We start from the raw sequence: 15,659 nt of genomic DNA, 5'->3' as shown, positions 1-15,659 counted from the left end.
TGTGGCAGGACACGGCAGAGCGCACACAAACCACACAAGAAGCACCAGGTGCATGCACTGCTGGTAAAACTGAGGGTCAGTAGGGGTGGGGTGGGGGTATGAGGAGAGGCCCAGTGGCCCTCCCGCCAGGCACACAGCAGCAACCCACGGTGGGTCTTGTCTGCAGGGCACTAGTGCCTCCAGTCCCCAAGCTTGCGCTGCACTTGCTTCACAGTCCAACAGGCTCAGGGCCTGGGTGGGCTCCACTGCGTTCAGTGAGACCCCAGTACCACTGTGCAAGGCGGGGCACATAGGAGGGAGAGCCATGGGTGCAGCCACCAGTGTAGTGACCCTCCAGGTGCCTGGGACAGGGAAGAGCTGACCATGGTGGACACAGCAAACAACAAAACACTGGCCAGAGTTGTTCCTGGGAGCAGGATCTCCAGGGAGGCCCTGGAGCCCTACCTGCCCTCTTGCCAGCCCCCAGCAGGATCCTCACAGCAGGATAGGCAGGGGCCAACCTGCAGAGCCTGCTACCCCAGCCTACTCTGCTCATTTCTGATGTATCCAGGGTATTCCAGGATGGGAAAGTTCAAGGGCTGAGGCCAGAGCCCACTGAGCCTCAAGCAGCCGTCTGTGGAGGGCTTTTCTGGCAAATCGAGCTGGAAAGGGCTGACAGGATGGCCAGAGGTCCCAACAATGAGCTTCAGAGCAAAGGCCACAGGAGATGTGGACCAGGCCAGGGGCTGGGCAGTAGTACACGCTCCAGTACTGCCTTCGGCATGTCCATCTCTGAAACTCCAGGCATTTTCTTCAAGGAAAAAAAAAAAAGAACCAGCTCAATTCTTTAAAGGTAAAGAGCACTTCCACACAGACTGGACAGCCTGATGGTGCTGGGCAAGGCTGTGGCCCTGGGGCCTGCCCCCAGCAGCAGCAGTGAGCCTAGCTCTCAAAGACACCTGGTCCCCAGGTCTGATGAGCCTGAGAAGCTGCCCCGTCCTGGAGTCCCAAGGGGCGTGTGCACAGCAGGCATGTGGCCCTGGAGAGCGCGATCCCACATGTACACCCCCCTGCAGCACCAACAAGTCTGGCCTGAGACACTACCTTTGTGCTGTGGCTGCTGTTTCTTGGGTCAAGAGGAAGGAGGAACTAGGATGAGGGCAAAGTGCAAATACAGCAGTCGCCCTGGTGGGGCTGGGAACTGGGCTGAGGGCCCTACCAGTTCTGGTTGTCCCAGCCATCATCTGCTGCCACAGACGGCACTGCCCTCTTGGTGGCCTTGGCCCTGCCCTCACCACCAGCACCCTCCCAGCTCTCCCATCCGTCGCTGTTGCTGTTCTTGTTCGAAGCGGAGCCCGAGCCCCACACATCCCAGCTGTCCGAGCTCCTCCGCCCTGTGGAGGCATCTGCGCAGGTCCAGCTGTCGCTGCTCGGGGACTTGGCCTTGGGGGGCTCGGTGCTCCCAAAGGTCTCCCAGAAGCTCTGGTCTATGGTGCCACTTGCGAAGGTGTCCCCACGGCTGTTTTGGTAGCTGTGGCCCTCCAGGGGTCTTTATAGAGAGAAGGAGGAACTCAACAGAGATGGCAACACCACACTCGAGCCTTTGGTGGCCCCAGCCCAGTGCTCTGCCTAGACGGGGCTGCCGGCCCCACCAAGCACTTCTTAGCCATGCTTGCTGCAGCAGCATCCACCAGGGGGGGAGTGTTGCTCTCACTGTAGAGCAGAGGGAAGTGGGCTGGGGGAGGGCCACTCTGGGGATGGGCACAGAACCCACCAGAGGACTCAGGCTCTTGCTGCCAGAGCCCACACTTTGTCAGTCACTAGAACTGGAGGCTATTTACCAAACAGTGAATCAGGGAAGGGAGAGAAGTGGCTTCTGCCCATGAGCAGGGGCACTGGGAATCAGGATGCACTGAAAGCAGAGCCCTGTGGACACAGCGCCTAGCAGAGGCAGGTCCCTAGGCTCAGGACGCTAATTGCCTCTCAGAAAGCCCATGAATAGTGGGGCCAGGGCAGTGCCGTGAGACACAGGATCCTGGGTGGGGTCATGGCATACCTACCTGTCAGAGGGGTCTTCTGCCTTCCCAGAAAAGAAGGTGGTGACGTCTCGCCACCCCTTACTGCCAACTCCCTGGACCTGGAAGACAGAGAGGAAGGCTAGCCAGGGCCCTTCTCTGCATAGCACAGTGGCTCCAGGGTCCTCCGACACAAATGCAAACGTGCACTACTGGGAAGACCTGACAGAGTTCAGAAATAAGGGTGCCACGTACCCACACTACTCACACAGCAACACACAGTGCCCAGGCCCCACGCGGAAACTTCTGCTGGCTGGCTGACTTTCTGCAGAACTGGGGACTGAACCCAGAGGCACGTTTCCACTTCACTGCATCCCTAGCTCTTTTCATTTATTTTCTAGACAGGGTCTTTCTAATTGCCAGCTGGCCTTGAACTTGCCATCCTCCTGCCTCAGCCTCCTGGATCACCGGGAATACAGGCATGCACTACGTGTCACCATCCCCTACCTTCCTCACGGTTCATCCTAAGCAAGCTATTTGCTGTTGGAGATGGGACCGTGTGTGGACAGTGAAAAGCCATGGCCTTCACCAGCTCACAGTCCACACTTGGGAGGAGAAAGGAGACATGAGTGAAAGCTGCTGGCTAGCTCAGCCTTAATCATGGTGGATGGAAGGTCCCCAGTGGCTTCCCCAGCCCAGGGCCCCCAGGTTGGGCACCAAGACTGCACATACACCCCACACAGCCTCTATAGAAGTTATGGGGCTGGCAATAGCTCGAGACAGGCATTGGCACTTACCAAGGGAAAGGCCAGAGGCAGTAATAGGAAGGGAAAAAGCAATAGGTCAGTGGCTGCCAAATCCCCATCAGTCAAGCTGTTTCCATATTCCGCAAGCCCTTGGGCACCAGAAGATAATGGCCAGTGCTTCATGGTTTCGTGAGGCACAATGCACCAGGCCTCCTCCCCCACTGTGGGGCCCATGCTAGGGCCTGGAATATGGAGACTGGCTTCACCATGCCCACACACCAGGTGGGTCTGTCCTACCTTGGATGCCAACTGAGAGACCCCACTGGACACATCATCAAAAATCCTTCCCTCTTTCACCTGCACAGATCAAAAGGCATCATGGGGGGGGACAGAAACTTAGGGGGGTGCGGGTTGCCAGTGTGAGACCCCTGGATCTGTCACGGGGATGACTATCATGTACAGTCCCACAAAGGAGACAACCCCAACACCTTGGTTTCCTGGGACCATATCAGTACAAGGACTCCTCAGAGGGGTGTCTCCTGCCCCAGCTGCTCTGTGGGCTGCGGGCCAACCCTTACACTCAAGCCTGAGGACAGGCTCGTCCATGCCTATGGCTGGGCTACTGGGGTGTGAGGCAGACAGGAGGTGGGCTCAGGACTGACTGAGCTAAGGGGGGTCCCAAGGAGGGATGGAGGAGGCTGCTGGGCCAGAGGAACAGGTGGAAGCAGGGCCTCACGGGTTCAGGAACAGGTGGTCTGCAGCCCCCAGCACATGCCCACATCCCCTAGCAACAGAGGGTCTGGTGGGACAATAAGCACTTGGCCTTTGGTGCTGCTCTACCTTCTCCTGCGCAGGCTTGAGGACGTTCTCGTTCAGGCTGTGGCCTAGCTCCGAAGCCTGTGGAAAAGGACATAACCTGAGCCCGGCAGCACATGCCATGGCACATGGCTAACACACAGCCCAACACAAGTTCTGCTAACAGAGAGGAAGGCAGCCAGATGAGGGTACCCATGGGGCAGGGTCACAGCAGACAGGAGACACTGCTGAGGAAGGGAGTTCCCTAGGCCCCAGCCTGCTTGCCCATGGGAGCAACCTCCTCGAGCCCATGCTCTCGTCATGAGGACAGTGGGCTGGCACTGGCAGGCTGCCTGCGGGGCCCTGCCTCCTCTCCTAGGAGCAGACTTGGAGGCACACTAGGAGGGGAGGTTCAGGCAGAAGCAGAGGAGAGCCACTGAGGAAGGACAGGCCTCTAGGAGACAGAGCTGCCTGGGGTGTGGCATGAATTCCCCCTTCTGGCAAGGCCAGAAAAAGCAGAGACAAAAGACATTAGGGGGAATGACTACACACACAGAAGGGTCCTCCCCAGCAGATTGAGATTTCTGGGATGGTTTGGGTGGAGCTAACTGAACCTAATGAAAACCACAACAAGCCTCATTTCCTGGGACTCCCCCAGGTCCATCCAGCGCACAGGATCTGGCCCTGGAGGAGAAGCTGTGGACTGACTCCAGCCCAGGGAGGTAGAAGCGCAGCATACAGGGGGACAGTGCAGGGGACAAATGCGGGCAGAGTGAAGCAGGTTCCCAGCAGATGTGGGTGGCATGCACCAGCAGATATGGGGCTTTACCGGCTCAGGCTGCTGCTTGTAGCCCCAAAACTTGACCCAGACGGCACGGAGACAGGAGAGCAGGAAGAGAGCGGATGGGAGGAGCAGTGTTTAGCACACCAGGCAGCAGAGGGCACACCCTCGGCTGAACTGTTCTGATGGTGGCCCTGGGAGGGTGTCCCCAGGCCTTGAACCAGCCTGTGCCAGGGTCTTGATGGACACTTTTCTGCTCCAAACTCACCACATTCCAGAATTCAGGAGTGAGACTCAGAAGCCTGACACAGGCTCTGGGACAAAGTGAGGACACGATCCTGGTGGGCACAGCTAAGGGTGTGCAGCAAGAACCCCTCCGAGGAGGAAGTGCCCTCAGGCAGCGAGTGCTGCAGGCCAGAGTGGCCTCCTGGGAACTGGACTCCTGGTGATAGCCAAAGGGCAGACCCTAAAATCCTGCCCAAAGCACAGTGGAGGACAGCCCTGAGCACCTTGTGGCTTGCTGGGGCCACGCCAGGCGATGAAGATAAAAGAAATGAGGGGTAAGCCCCCCAGGGGCTGCATTGCTAAGCCCTGGGCCAGCAACCTGAGGGACAGCCACACACTGGGCAGTCCCTGGCAGAGGCAGCCTCTGGTCCCCAGGTGAACTGTGCAGACACTGAGGTGACCCCACTGATGACGTGAGGCCCTCTGAGCCACGATCCCTGGGACCCAGGCACAGGGCCAGAAAGCTTCCAGATAGTACATGTGATGGCACAGTCTCCCATCAGAGTGTTTTAAACCTCAAAACTCTTTACCTTCTGACTTGCTTGGGATCCAATTTTTGTAGCCTGAAAGGAAAAACAAAGACAGGTCTTCTAAGTCAACAGTCTGAACCCTAACCATCATGCCTCAGCTCCTGATGGCTACCTAGACTGCCAGCACTGACCCAGCAGCAGCTCCAAGGTACCCAAAAGAGCTGCAAAGAGGCCAGCCCCTCATGTTCCTGGGCCACGCCAGGCTGGGCGAGCCACAAGGTGGCTCCATCCTCCCAACACAGAAGCCAGGTCAGCAGCCAACCAAACTGTCTTCTATGGGCCTTCCCACTACCTTAGCCCCATCCGCCCTGATGGAGGGGCAGCTCGGGACCCAGCATGTATAGGCCAGCACCCCAACTGCTGACACTTAAAGAAAGCAGAAAAAGCCTGGCCACAGATACCCAGGCTGGAAGTCACCTGGACCTGCCTGGCTTCATCCCTTCTTTAGAAATAAGAAGTGGAGACCCCAGCAGGAGCCAGCAACTGCCACGTGGCAAAGCAACAGTGAGCCGATCCAGAGGCTCCAGTTGTGAATGCTGCTGGCCTGTCTGCTCTGGATCAGTGGGCAAAGCCACCTTTGTCCCTGTTCCTCTCGGAGCCATGGCTATCTGGGCAGCCCCATGCCCAGAGGCCCTGTACCTGTGCAGTTCAGGCTGCTCCTTCCTCAGCACTGACCAGGGCATTGTGGGGCCCGGCATGCTTCCCACACAGCACTGTTGTCTTGCCCAAGTCCCCAGCTTTTCCCCTGATTCAAGCAGAGGCTAGAGGGAGACCCTAACCTATCCAGTATGACTCTGAAGACTGGGAGGCAGAATCTGGGGTACAGGCACCCATGACCTACTCGCTGGGACAGAGCGGAGCCTGGGGACCACAAGGGCAAGTTCACTTCTGCAGGCAGCTGGTCCCTGCCAAGGAGACACCTGCCACTACAGTAAGGACTCCCAGGCAATCTGCAGTTGCCAGGGCCCAGGCTCTCAGCTGAGGCCCAGTGCACGGTTAGAGGTCCCAGGAACCTATCTCCCGGGCCTCCAGGCCAGTGGTGGCCAGCATGCATCCTGAGGTGACTTACACCCTCCTTAGCGGCAGAAGCAAACCTGCTGGCTCCCGTAGTAAAACTGCTCCAGCCCTGAGAAAAACAAACAACAAAAAAACACGTCAGGTTCAGAGCCTGTGCACAGCACACTGACCATCCAGCAAGGGTTTCTGCACAGAAGGACTCAGGGAGGGCACCTCAAACACCTCTGCAATCCCTACTCTGGGGAGAAAATGAGGTGCCTGCTTCCATGGCACCACTGCCCCAGCTGCAGTGCTCAGCACCCAGCACACATCACAAGTGGTCACCATGAAAGGACTCAGGAACTAGCCTGCCACAGGGCAGGGCCGCCAAGCCCCATGTGCCCAGTTCATGCCGGTTACTCTGCTTGCTCCCTCTGCCTCCTGTAGAGGAGCAGACAGGGGTGGGCAGAGGTCACAGGCCTCCATGTAAGTCAAGGCTATTTTCTCCTAAGCCTTCCAAGCTAAATCAAAGCTCTTTACAAAAAAAACATGTCATCGAATCAAGCTACAGGCTGGAGGCGTAGCTCAATGGCTGAGCACGAGGACCCTGATTCAACCCCCAGAACTATGAAAAAAAAAACAAAAACACCAGCTTACCCTGCTCCAGGTGGAAAGCAGGCAAAGACCTCCACACCTGAGACAGCTGCATTCGGCTGTCATCCCAGGGAGACATCAGCAGAGGGGAAACCAATGACAAAGTGACATACTAGAGGGGTATGTCTTTGTAAACACCCACAACGGGCTTCAGGCTAAAATCTACTATTCCTCCCCAGAAAGCACTAGTAGCCACTGCAGGGGAGAAGGACCTCAGTGCCAGTGCCCAGACAGACAACCTGCCAGGTCTGACTCAGAGCTGTGAAGGGCCTCTGGAGACCCAGCAGTGGTGCTCCTTGGAGGGGAAGATACAGCTTGCAAGAACTTCTGAGTGAGAAATCCATTTGTTTTTTAAATAAACACGCATGATTCAAAAGCAGACAGCACAGAGCACAGCCTGCCACCTATGCCCGTCAGTGGTGACCCCGGCAGACACCAGACAACAGATTCTTGGTTTTAACCCATCTCACACAGGGCACTGCCCTCCCGGCACCTTACTTATTTACTTAATGTACTGTAACGATGTGGTCTGTCATCTTTTCCCAGGCAGTGCCCAGGAATGGATGCACCACCTGCCACAGAACAGCCCTCTCTGGCTAGACCCCTGAGGCATTAGTATTAAAATCGCAGACCAGTGTGTAATGAAAAAAATGATTTTTTTAAAACTAGTTTCCTTGGCTGGGGATGTGGCTCAAGTGGTAGTGCGCTCGCCTGGCATGCGTGCGGCCCGGGTTCGATCCTCAGCACCACAAACAAGCAAAGGTGTTGTGTCCGCCGAGAACTCAAAATAAATAAAAAAAAAAAAATAAAATAAAATAAAATAAAACTAGTTTCCTTGAAAAATGAATGGTGACAAAGTACATTTCCAAAACTAGCAGCAAGCCCAGGACGTTGTGCACTGAATATCTGGCCTGGAACTCCTGGGCCATGAAAGCAGGACCACACACTAGGAGGCTGAGCACTGCCACCCAGGTTGCCAACACCCACGCAGCCTCGAGACTGTCAGCCCAGGAACCTCACCTCCTAGCCAACCCACACAGCACAGGTGGCCAGCACAGGGCTCAGGGTATTCCCTGGAGCGAGGACAGCTATGGAGGTTCTTCAAAGGAATGTACCTTGAAATAGATGTTTTGTTGTACTTGGGATCTGCATAATTTAAGTCATGTTTTTATAAAAGAATACTTTGCTGAAGGTGAAGGAGAAGGGTCTCCAATCAGCAGGTCATCCCAGGCCCGCCCACACTGCCATGCCAGGGCCACCCTGCCTGTGGCAGGTGCTCTGCAGGGCTGGGACCCTCACCGAGTACAAGGATGACATGGCATTGTTGAGGAAATCATCTTCCTTCTTCTGAGGCGGCACTGTGTTCCCGAACCCCACGTAGCGATTCTCCTGAGCCCTGAGGGTGAAGCACAGACAGGCAGCAGCTGCTGGCATGGCTCTTGCTGCTCCTGGATTGCAGAGACCTCAGGCCCCTGTAGGGTGTCCCACTCCCATACAGGACAGGCTGTGCCTCGCAGCAACAGGCACACCAGCCACACCCTTCAAAAGCCCTCCTGCCACATCAGCTGAGGGTCCCCAAACCCAATACCAGGGTTATAGGAAGAAGAATCAAAACAACAATCTGATAGCTCAGGAATTAAAAATTCATTCATATATCAGGCAGATTCCAAGGAAGAAAGAGATCTTTTTCTTCTAAATATTAGGTTTTCTCTATCCTCATGATCCCTGATTCAAACCTGGGCTGACCAGGGCTTGCCACAATAAGATCCTGCATCACAGATGCTCCAACCCAACACAGGCCTAGCCCACCCCAAAGGAAGCAGCCCTAACCCTTCAGACTCAGCCCTCAAGAGGTGGCCTACTAAGATGCCCTAGCCTAAGAGGTCTTACCCTGGACAGGAGCTGAGGTCATCATTCAGCCAATCTTCAAAAGCCTTATCTGCAGAGGCTGTCACGTTCTGTGGCTGACCAGAGGGTCTGAAATAGAGTGAAAAGTTGGTGAGGGTTGGGTGCAGTGGCACACGCCTATAATCCCAGCGGCTTGGGAGGCTGAGGCAAGAGGATCACAAGTTCAAAGCCAGCTTCAGCAAAAGCGAGGCACTACGCAACTCAATGAGACCTTGTCTCTAAATAAAATACAAAATAGGGCTGGGGATGTGGCTCAGTGGCCGAGTGCCCCTGAGTTCAATCCCAGGTACTGCACCCCCTGCAAGAGTCAGTATGGCCAGCGCTGAATGAAGTGGCATGCAGAGGCCTGCAGTGTCAGGGTTGCTCCAGCAACACCAGCTGGAACCACCTAGTCATGTGAGAAGGGCCTTCACACCTGGAGTCAGGCCAAAAGTGGCCTGTGCTGGCTGGCAAGGGCAGGGAGGGTCCAGGGCCAGGCAACAAAGTGCAGCTGTCAGGGTGCTAGGACCTCTGCCTAGGTTCTGCAGGGAGGAGCCTCCGTGGCCCAGCCACCCACATCCTCCTCCTCCACACAGGACGCTCCTGTAGTGGGATGTGCCATCCTGTAATGGCCTGTGCTATCAGGACCCCTCCTCAAGCGGACAGAACTGTCCACACCCCCAGGAGGCCACCGCTCATGTGGCCACACAAGACCCCCATGGGAGAGAATGCAGCCTACTGGAGGCAGGGGAGATGCTCTCTTATCTGCAGGCTTATCTTTACCAGATTAATTTCTTCTAGAAGCTTGTGCTACTTTGGCAGTTTTAAAAAGATGCATTTCACACTGACTTTTAGGAAGAGCTGGCAGTTGGAGCCATTTTCATGACAGAGGTAAGCAAGGTTCTATGGGGATCCTGCATAATGGCTAAGATCACAGTGGAGCTAAGAACAGTGCTGAGGCCTGACTGGCAGGCCAGAGGAGTTCCTACCGGTGGGCAGTGGATGACAGCATCTTGGGCTGAGGCGGGGTCCAGTTCTGGGCAGGTGATGACTCCAGAGACCACTCTCTGCCTTCAGCCAGCGTGGCCACCTAATGAAGGGACATGAGATGTCAGAGTATGTATGTGCCCACTCAAGCATGTGCAACCTCACAGGCCTGTGCTACTGCAGACACTCTACAGACCCTCCAAGGTTTCAGCAGCTGTGGCTCAGGCTGGTATGCTACGTGTGAGCACCAAGGCCAGGCCTCATGCTGTGATGAGCTACAGTGCTGCAGAGCCCTGATCTCATGGCTCCCACTTTTGGCCCCAAAAGACAAGTTCTATGGCTTCTCTCGGAGGCACTGTGGCCAACACACACTTGAGGAATTACGCTCATGGTTCCCTTTCTCCTGTTAATTACCATCTGCTTCCCTTGGGACAGCAGAGCCTGCTCTGGATGGGGTGAGGGCCACAAGTCCTCACCTACACCTGGACTGTGCTTGGCCTCAACAGGTACGTCTCTACTGATGGGAGAAGCCCAACTCCGGAGTCAATGGAGCCACACTCCAGCTGCCACGAACGGAGGCACGGCCCAGACAGCAGGGCGCATGCAAGCCGGGCCTGCCGGTACCTGATCCCTGAAGAGCGCGGCAGCTCTGCTGCTGTACTTGTCCTGCAGGGACCAGCAGGGGTCGTAATCCTTCTGCGACTCCAGGAACTCCCGGAACTTGGCATTCCCGCCAGCCTTCATCTTCTCCAGCTCGATGTCCTTCCACTTGTCCATAGTAACAGAGCGCACAAAGCTAAAAACCAGATGCCGGTCTGATCACCAACCACCCAAGGATATGGGATCCTCCCCACCCAAGGTCAGGCTGTGAACTGGACAAGGGTGCTTCCTGAAGCAAGACAGAAACCAGATGAAGCTACACAGAGGCCAGGAGGCCAGCACTGGACAAGCTGGCATACCTGGTAGGGTGGGGAGAAGCTCCCAAGCTTCCTAGGCAGGCAGCACTCTGGATGACAGGCACCCACCCCAACATGAACACTAAATTAGGTGCAGGATCTGTGGAGGCTGAGTGGAACTGACCTGAGGTGCACCCCAAGCCCACGGTGTCTCCCCGAGCACTCCAGGCAGATCCAGATGCCATAGGTCACGCTGACCCACTGAGGGTTAAATGCGCCGCACTCAAAACAAACCTGAAAGGGGGCCATGTACAACTCACCAGGCAGCTTAGGCCAGGGCTGGGGACCCCCAAAGACCCAACAGGCGCTCCCAAGGGGGCACAAAGGAGGGCAGGTAAATGTGCAAGGCCTGCATGAGACAGCTAGTCACTGCAAAGCCCAACAGCGCTGTTCCAGGTGGCCAGAGGGCACAGGGTCAGAACGAAGCTGAAGGCAGCTGAAAACTGATGTAAGGGAAGATCCTCCCACACGATAAAGATTCAGATGGAGGCAAAGCAGAATGTCCTGAGCACAACCTGGGCAATGTGGCAGGAGCCCCGAGCCCTGCTGACGGTGAGCACCAGGACTAGCCAGCGGCTCCTCATGATGCCGGTCAGCTTCGCCGACAGCCAGCTGTTTCAAGAAGGGCACGACCACAGCCACAAGTGACCCAGGAGGGCCACTAGCCACCCAAAGTGCTGCCAACAGCATATACTCACGTTGTTCTCATCTTGTGCCCTGACTTCTTTAAGAACTTTCCTGGTCCTTGGGCTGGCCATGATGCTGCAGAGGAGGGAAACAAACCTCAGACTTACACATGGGTCGCTGTTACTTCACAGACAAGAAATAACTGCTCAAATACTACGGTTCAGGTTAACTCCACAAGAACTCTTGCTGAGCGGCTGTGAAGGGGAGGTAACACTGCCTCTGCTGGCCATGCAGGGCCATCCACTGAAGGATACTCTTCACACTCTGTGATGCCTCCAGGCCACCACCACAGTGGTTAGGGACACTGAGATCACTGGTGCTGTCCACTCTGCTTAACTACTGTGTAACACTCAGACTTCACAGTCTATTAAAAAACAGTCCCCGGAAACTGGGGATATAGCTCAGTTGGTAGAGTGCTTGCCTCAGATGCCCAAGAGCCTGGGTTCAATACCCAGCACCTCAAAAAAAAAAAAAAAAAAAAGAGTCCTCTTTTAATGATGACCTCATAGCCAAGGGTGGCCTTCAAAAACACACAGAATGGTTGCTAACTCTGATTTCCCTACTTGAAAGAGCCATACAACAGGGAGCTCAGGTGCTCAGCACAACGCAACTCAGCATGGAGAGATTCCCAGCCTGTGACAATGGGCAAAGGGGTGTCCCTGACTGATACTGTGAAAAGGCCAGCCTGCTGGAAGGTATGTGGGTAGGTCCTCTGTGGAACCATCCTGAGAGAAGGAGGTGACAGATGGTATAGCCTCAGCAGGACAAAGACAATGGCCCATGGAGTATCAAACCTATCACATGACTCACAGGGACACTGATGGGGACAGTAGTAAGGTTTAGGCTGAAGAGAAAAGCTACTTCTTTCTTTACAAATCTACTAGCTTTAGCAAAGTTCAACTTCAATTGGTGACCCATTTAACTCATGACCAGGAATACCAAAGCTGGAGGAAGGCAGTGGTGCCAACCACAGCACGAGGTGCAAATTACCCCACTGGTCCTGCACACGCCAGAAATAGGAGGCCTGGAGGCAAGACCTGGGCCTCAGGCCTTCCCTCCCTGCCAGCCTCAACTGAGAGTGCCATCACTCTCACCCACCTCTCAAAAGAACCTGTGCCGCTCCCTCTAACTCGCAGGACACCACATGTGGAAAACACAGGGCACGCTGTATATGGCAGAGGCCACACACAGGCTCACAGCTGACATTTTCAGTGCCATCTACTTCCCACTCTGCCGCTGCACTGAAAGTGTCAGCTTGGACTGGTATTCCTATTAAGGGTTTAATGTGAGATACAGCTTAAAAAAAGCAGCAACTGGTATGACCCCTGTTCCATACTTCATTTTAATCTCAAGTTTGCAGAAGTAAGGCCTTCATGGAGGGGATTCTGCCTCAAAACACCACCCTCTGAGTGGATCAGCTCCTGCTTCCGAATACTCATGAGGACTACTTTTAGCAATTTGAAGTTAGAAAATACTGTTTTCTATAATTGATAGAAGTGAAACCAAAAGTTCACCCTAGGCTCCCTGCCACTCAGAATTCTGTGCCAGGGTGGTGTCTGATTGTGAAGTGAGTGCCTGAATGCATTCATCATGCTAAGCGCGGACTCATCCGCAGCACTGAGGCAGACACAGGGAAACCCACATCTGGAGAGACCCCCTGGTGGGTTTCAGCTGTAAAGCCCTTTGGACACAATCTTCTAATGACCACATGCAGGCTCCACGTGGGGCTGGTGTACAGGGGCAACAGATGTGCAGACCCACACAGATGTGCTCTCAACCTCACTCTTTCCACTGCACTGTGGGCCCTCAGGGGCTCTTGACTTGCTCAACAGACGCAAACCAAAGTCAGGACTGGTGAGGCTGCTTCAAATTTCTAACTTGGGAAGAAGGGCATTCGTAGGACTATCAGAGAGAGAAGGTAGAGACATGACCAGTTTGGGGTATGAAGGCCTTATTTCTCTAACTGAAATGCTTACTTTAATAACATGGAAACAAATACCTCCTACTTTCAAAAGCATGCTCATGGTTTATGTTGAAAAACAGTCCAAGTCTTAACACATGAAACTAAAATGATAAAAATGTCCCTCTGTCTCTAAGTGGACTAACTTCAGTAAATGCTCAGGTAAATAAGGACACTTTCTGAGTCCTCTAAGCCACTTGCCAGGACATTCAAGCCTTGAATTGAGGCACCCTTATCCTCTGAGACCAAAAGAGACACACATGTAAAGACATTGCTTAGTCTCAAGGCTGTGGAATGGGTGACAAGGAGACAGGAATCTTTCTCAGTGGAGCCATCCTGAGAGATGGAGGAGACAGATGGTACAGCCTAGGTCAGAGGCACCCTAAGAATACAGGTTAAGAGTAACAGCCCTTCTTGGTAAAGCGCATGTACTACTGCCCTGACCTCGGCAGGGATACGTCCCAGAAACACCCCCGCCCCCAGTTCTGTCAGGGTCCCGTTTGGCGCTGTCAAAGGCCCTGCAGGCATATCGGGCCCGCAGACGCAGTTATTTCCCAGAATCGGTGGCCTGTGGTTAAGCCACGCAGTTCCTCCAGACCCAGGGAGACCCAGCCAGGCTTCAGGGCCAGTCCTTGCGTCTTTCCCTCCAACACCACGCAGTGTGCACATCAGAAACTGAGAAAAATGGTAAAGCAGGCGGAGGCTGGGAGGCTGGCCTTCCTGAGGCCGATGCTGGAGGGCGCGCGAAAGGGCTCGCGGAGCCCCGGGGTCTGCGCCGGGGAAGAGGGCGCTCCGGGGCGCGGGTCCGGGTCCGGATGCGGGAAGCACGGCGGGGCGGGCCCCGGGCGCACAGTCGCGCGCTTACCTGGTGAGGCGGGCAGGACCGGGATCGGGCCGGGGTCCGGCGGGGTCGCGCCCGGCCGCTGTGCCGCACAGCCGCTCTGGTCGCCCACCGGCCGCCAGCAGCTTCCGGCTACGTCGTGCTTCGCTAGGCCTCGCGGGAGACCGACGGGGCGGGACTTCCGTCTCCGAGCAGGAGCCCGGAAGCGCGGCCGCGCAGTCGCCATGGGGACGACCTTTCTTCCGGTGCGCGTGGGCGTGGCTTTCGGCCCCGCGCGGCGCGGTCTCGGTGCTTGGGTCGGTGCCCTAGCTGGTGTTAGAACCGGGAGGCCAGGCCGGACGCAGACGCCACGGATCGTTTCGGCCATTGTTCAGGACAGGGTTCCACCTACGGGAACGGACCCACTTTCCTGGTGGAAAATGAGCCTCTGAACGAAGGAAGGGCCTGGGCTTGAATGGGTCATCCTGGGCGGTGGCCAAGGGGGCATGTCAGTTTTCTTGGGCACCCAGGAATTTGGGCTTCCTTCCATCAATCATGGAGGAGTCAGTTGGAGTGCTTAGGAGTTTGAGCTCTGAGGTCAGGGGTCTGTGCTCCGCATCTGGAAAGGATTCGCTCCGAGGGCGGTCAGTGTCCCTCAGAGGCTGTCGCCTGGTGTGATGAGACCCCTCCTTCCTGCCTGCAGTTAGCGCCAGGAAAACATTTGCTTTCTGAAAGCTGTCAGTGCATGGCTTTCCTTTTTACTCCCCTTTTCTCAGGCCATTATTTCGGGCATTTTCCATTTTCCCTATCAGTTGGGCGGCCTGGGGAGCCGGCAGGTGGGCGCAGGCGCAGCTGGAGGCTGGACAACCCAGCAGGGAGGCTGCCTGGAGATTGAGGCTCCCTATCTGCAGGCGGTAAGAACATCAGACCCCTATGAACATAGCTCCTGCAAGCAGTCACAGTGGTGGTCTCTGGAGGTCGATTCCAAGGGATTGGGGGTTTCATCTTTACTCCATGCCCTTCTCTATATTGTACACATCCTTCATTGCTCTTTGTAGCCGTCAAAGTGACCAAGAGTGAACATCGTTATTGAGGTCTAATCTGCAAGTAGTGCTGTGTACAGTCTGGAGAAATAGAAAGTCTGGTGGTTCACGTTCAGAAAATAGTGTTCAGCCTTAATTGGATCCAACTGTAGCCTTTCCCCTTTGCTTGCCCAATTCTAAAACTAGCAAATTGGGTAGATTGTACCACTGAACACCTCCAATCAGGGCACAGGGTCTGGCTGTGTTAGGTATATTAGTGGGTGGACTGCTAGTGGGGTGCGCTTGCAGTATGGGTGTGCTGAGGGCAGGTGCCTACCCAGGGTTATCCTGCAGTGTCCACATTGCACAACTGCCAAGGCCGTAACAAGGCGCTGAAGAGCTACTGCAGTCCTGTGGCTGGTGGCAGAATTGCATGGGTAAGGTGCCAGGCTGCTCCCACTTCAGGGCCCCAGGTTAGCCTTGCCACTGTAGTGAACCTCCAGGAAAGCTGCAGTCTGGAAGCTTCTGAAGGTCCCCAGCCACACTCCTTCCTGGTTAG

General features: G+C 55.4%; 1 protein-coding gene across 2 annotated transcripts; it reads right to left on the bottom strand.

Annotated features, from left to right (window-relative positions):
* Nucleotides 1-42: 42 nt before the first annotated feature.
* Nucleotides 43-14,235, bottom strand: Arfgap1 (ARF GTPase activating protein 1). 2 transcript variants are annotated; one of them, XM_026413418.2, is made up of 14 exons: nt 14,124-14,235; nt 11,310-11,373; nt 10,736-10,845; nt 10,280-10,451; nt 9,658-9,758; nt 8,672-8,758; nt 8,081-8,177; nt 6,201-6,257; nt 5,132-5,164; nt 4,365-4,394; nt 3,581-3,637; nt 3,038-3,097; nt 2,040-2,116; nt 43-1,528 (listed from the first exon to the last, which is right to left on the bottom strand). In XM_026413418.2, exons 2-14 carry the CDS (start codon nt 11,367-11,369, stop codon nt 1,195-1,197), a joined length of 1,275 nt encoding a protein of 424 aa, XP_026269203.1. In that variant the 5' UTR covers nt 11,370-11,373; nt 14,124-14,235; the 3' UTR covers nt 43-1,194. The 2 variants fall into 2 exon arrangements, with proteins under 2 accessions (XP_026269203.1, XP_026269204.1); XM_026413419.2 differs by lacking the exon at nt 4,365-4,394.
* Nucleotides 14,236-15,659: the final 1,424 nt, after the last annotated feature.

The sequence above is a fragment of the Urocitellus parryii genome, chromosome 6 (genome assembly GCF_045843805.1).
Source record: "Urocitellus parryii isolate mUroPar1 chromosome 6, mUroPar1.hap1, whole genome shotgun sequence".
NCBI classification, from domain to species: domain Eukaryota; kingdom Metazoa; phylum Chordata; class Mammalia; order Rodentia; family Sciuridae; genus Urocitellus; species Urocitellus parryii.
This window is presented reverse-complemented; position numbering and strand designations above follow the sequence as displayed.

What these genes read in the sequence shown, in the direction of transcription:
- Arfgap1 (XM_026413418.2), bottom strand. Translation starts at nt 11,369, where the DNA reads ATGGCCAGCCCAAGGACCAGGAAAGTTCTTAAAGAAGTCAGGGCACAA. An exon ending in ACAAGCAGCAGCCTGAGCCG is followed by an intron (nt 3,638 to 4,364) that starts GTAAAGCCCCAT and finishes CCTTTTCCACAG; the next exon opens with GCTTCGGAGCTAGGCCACAG. An exon ending in TCAAGCCTGCGCAGGAGAAG is followed by an intron (nt 3,098 to 3,580) that starts GTAGAGCAGCAC and finishes TGATCTGTGCAG; the next exon opens with GTGAAAGAGGGAAGGATTTT.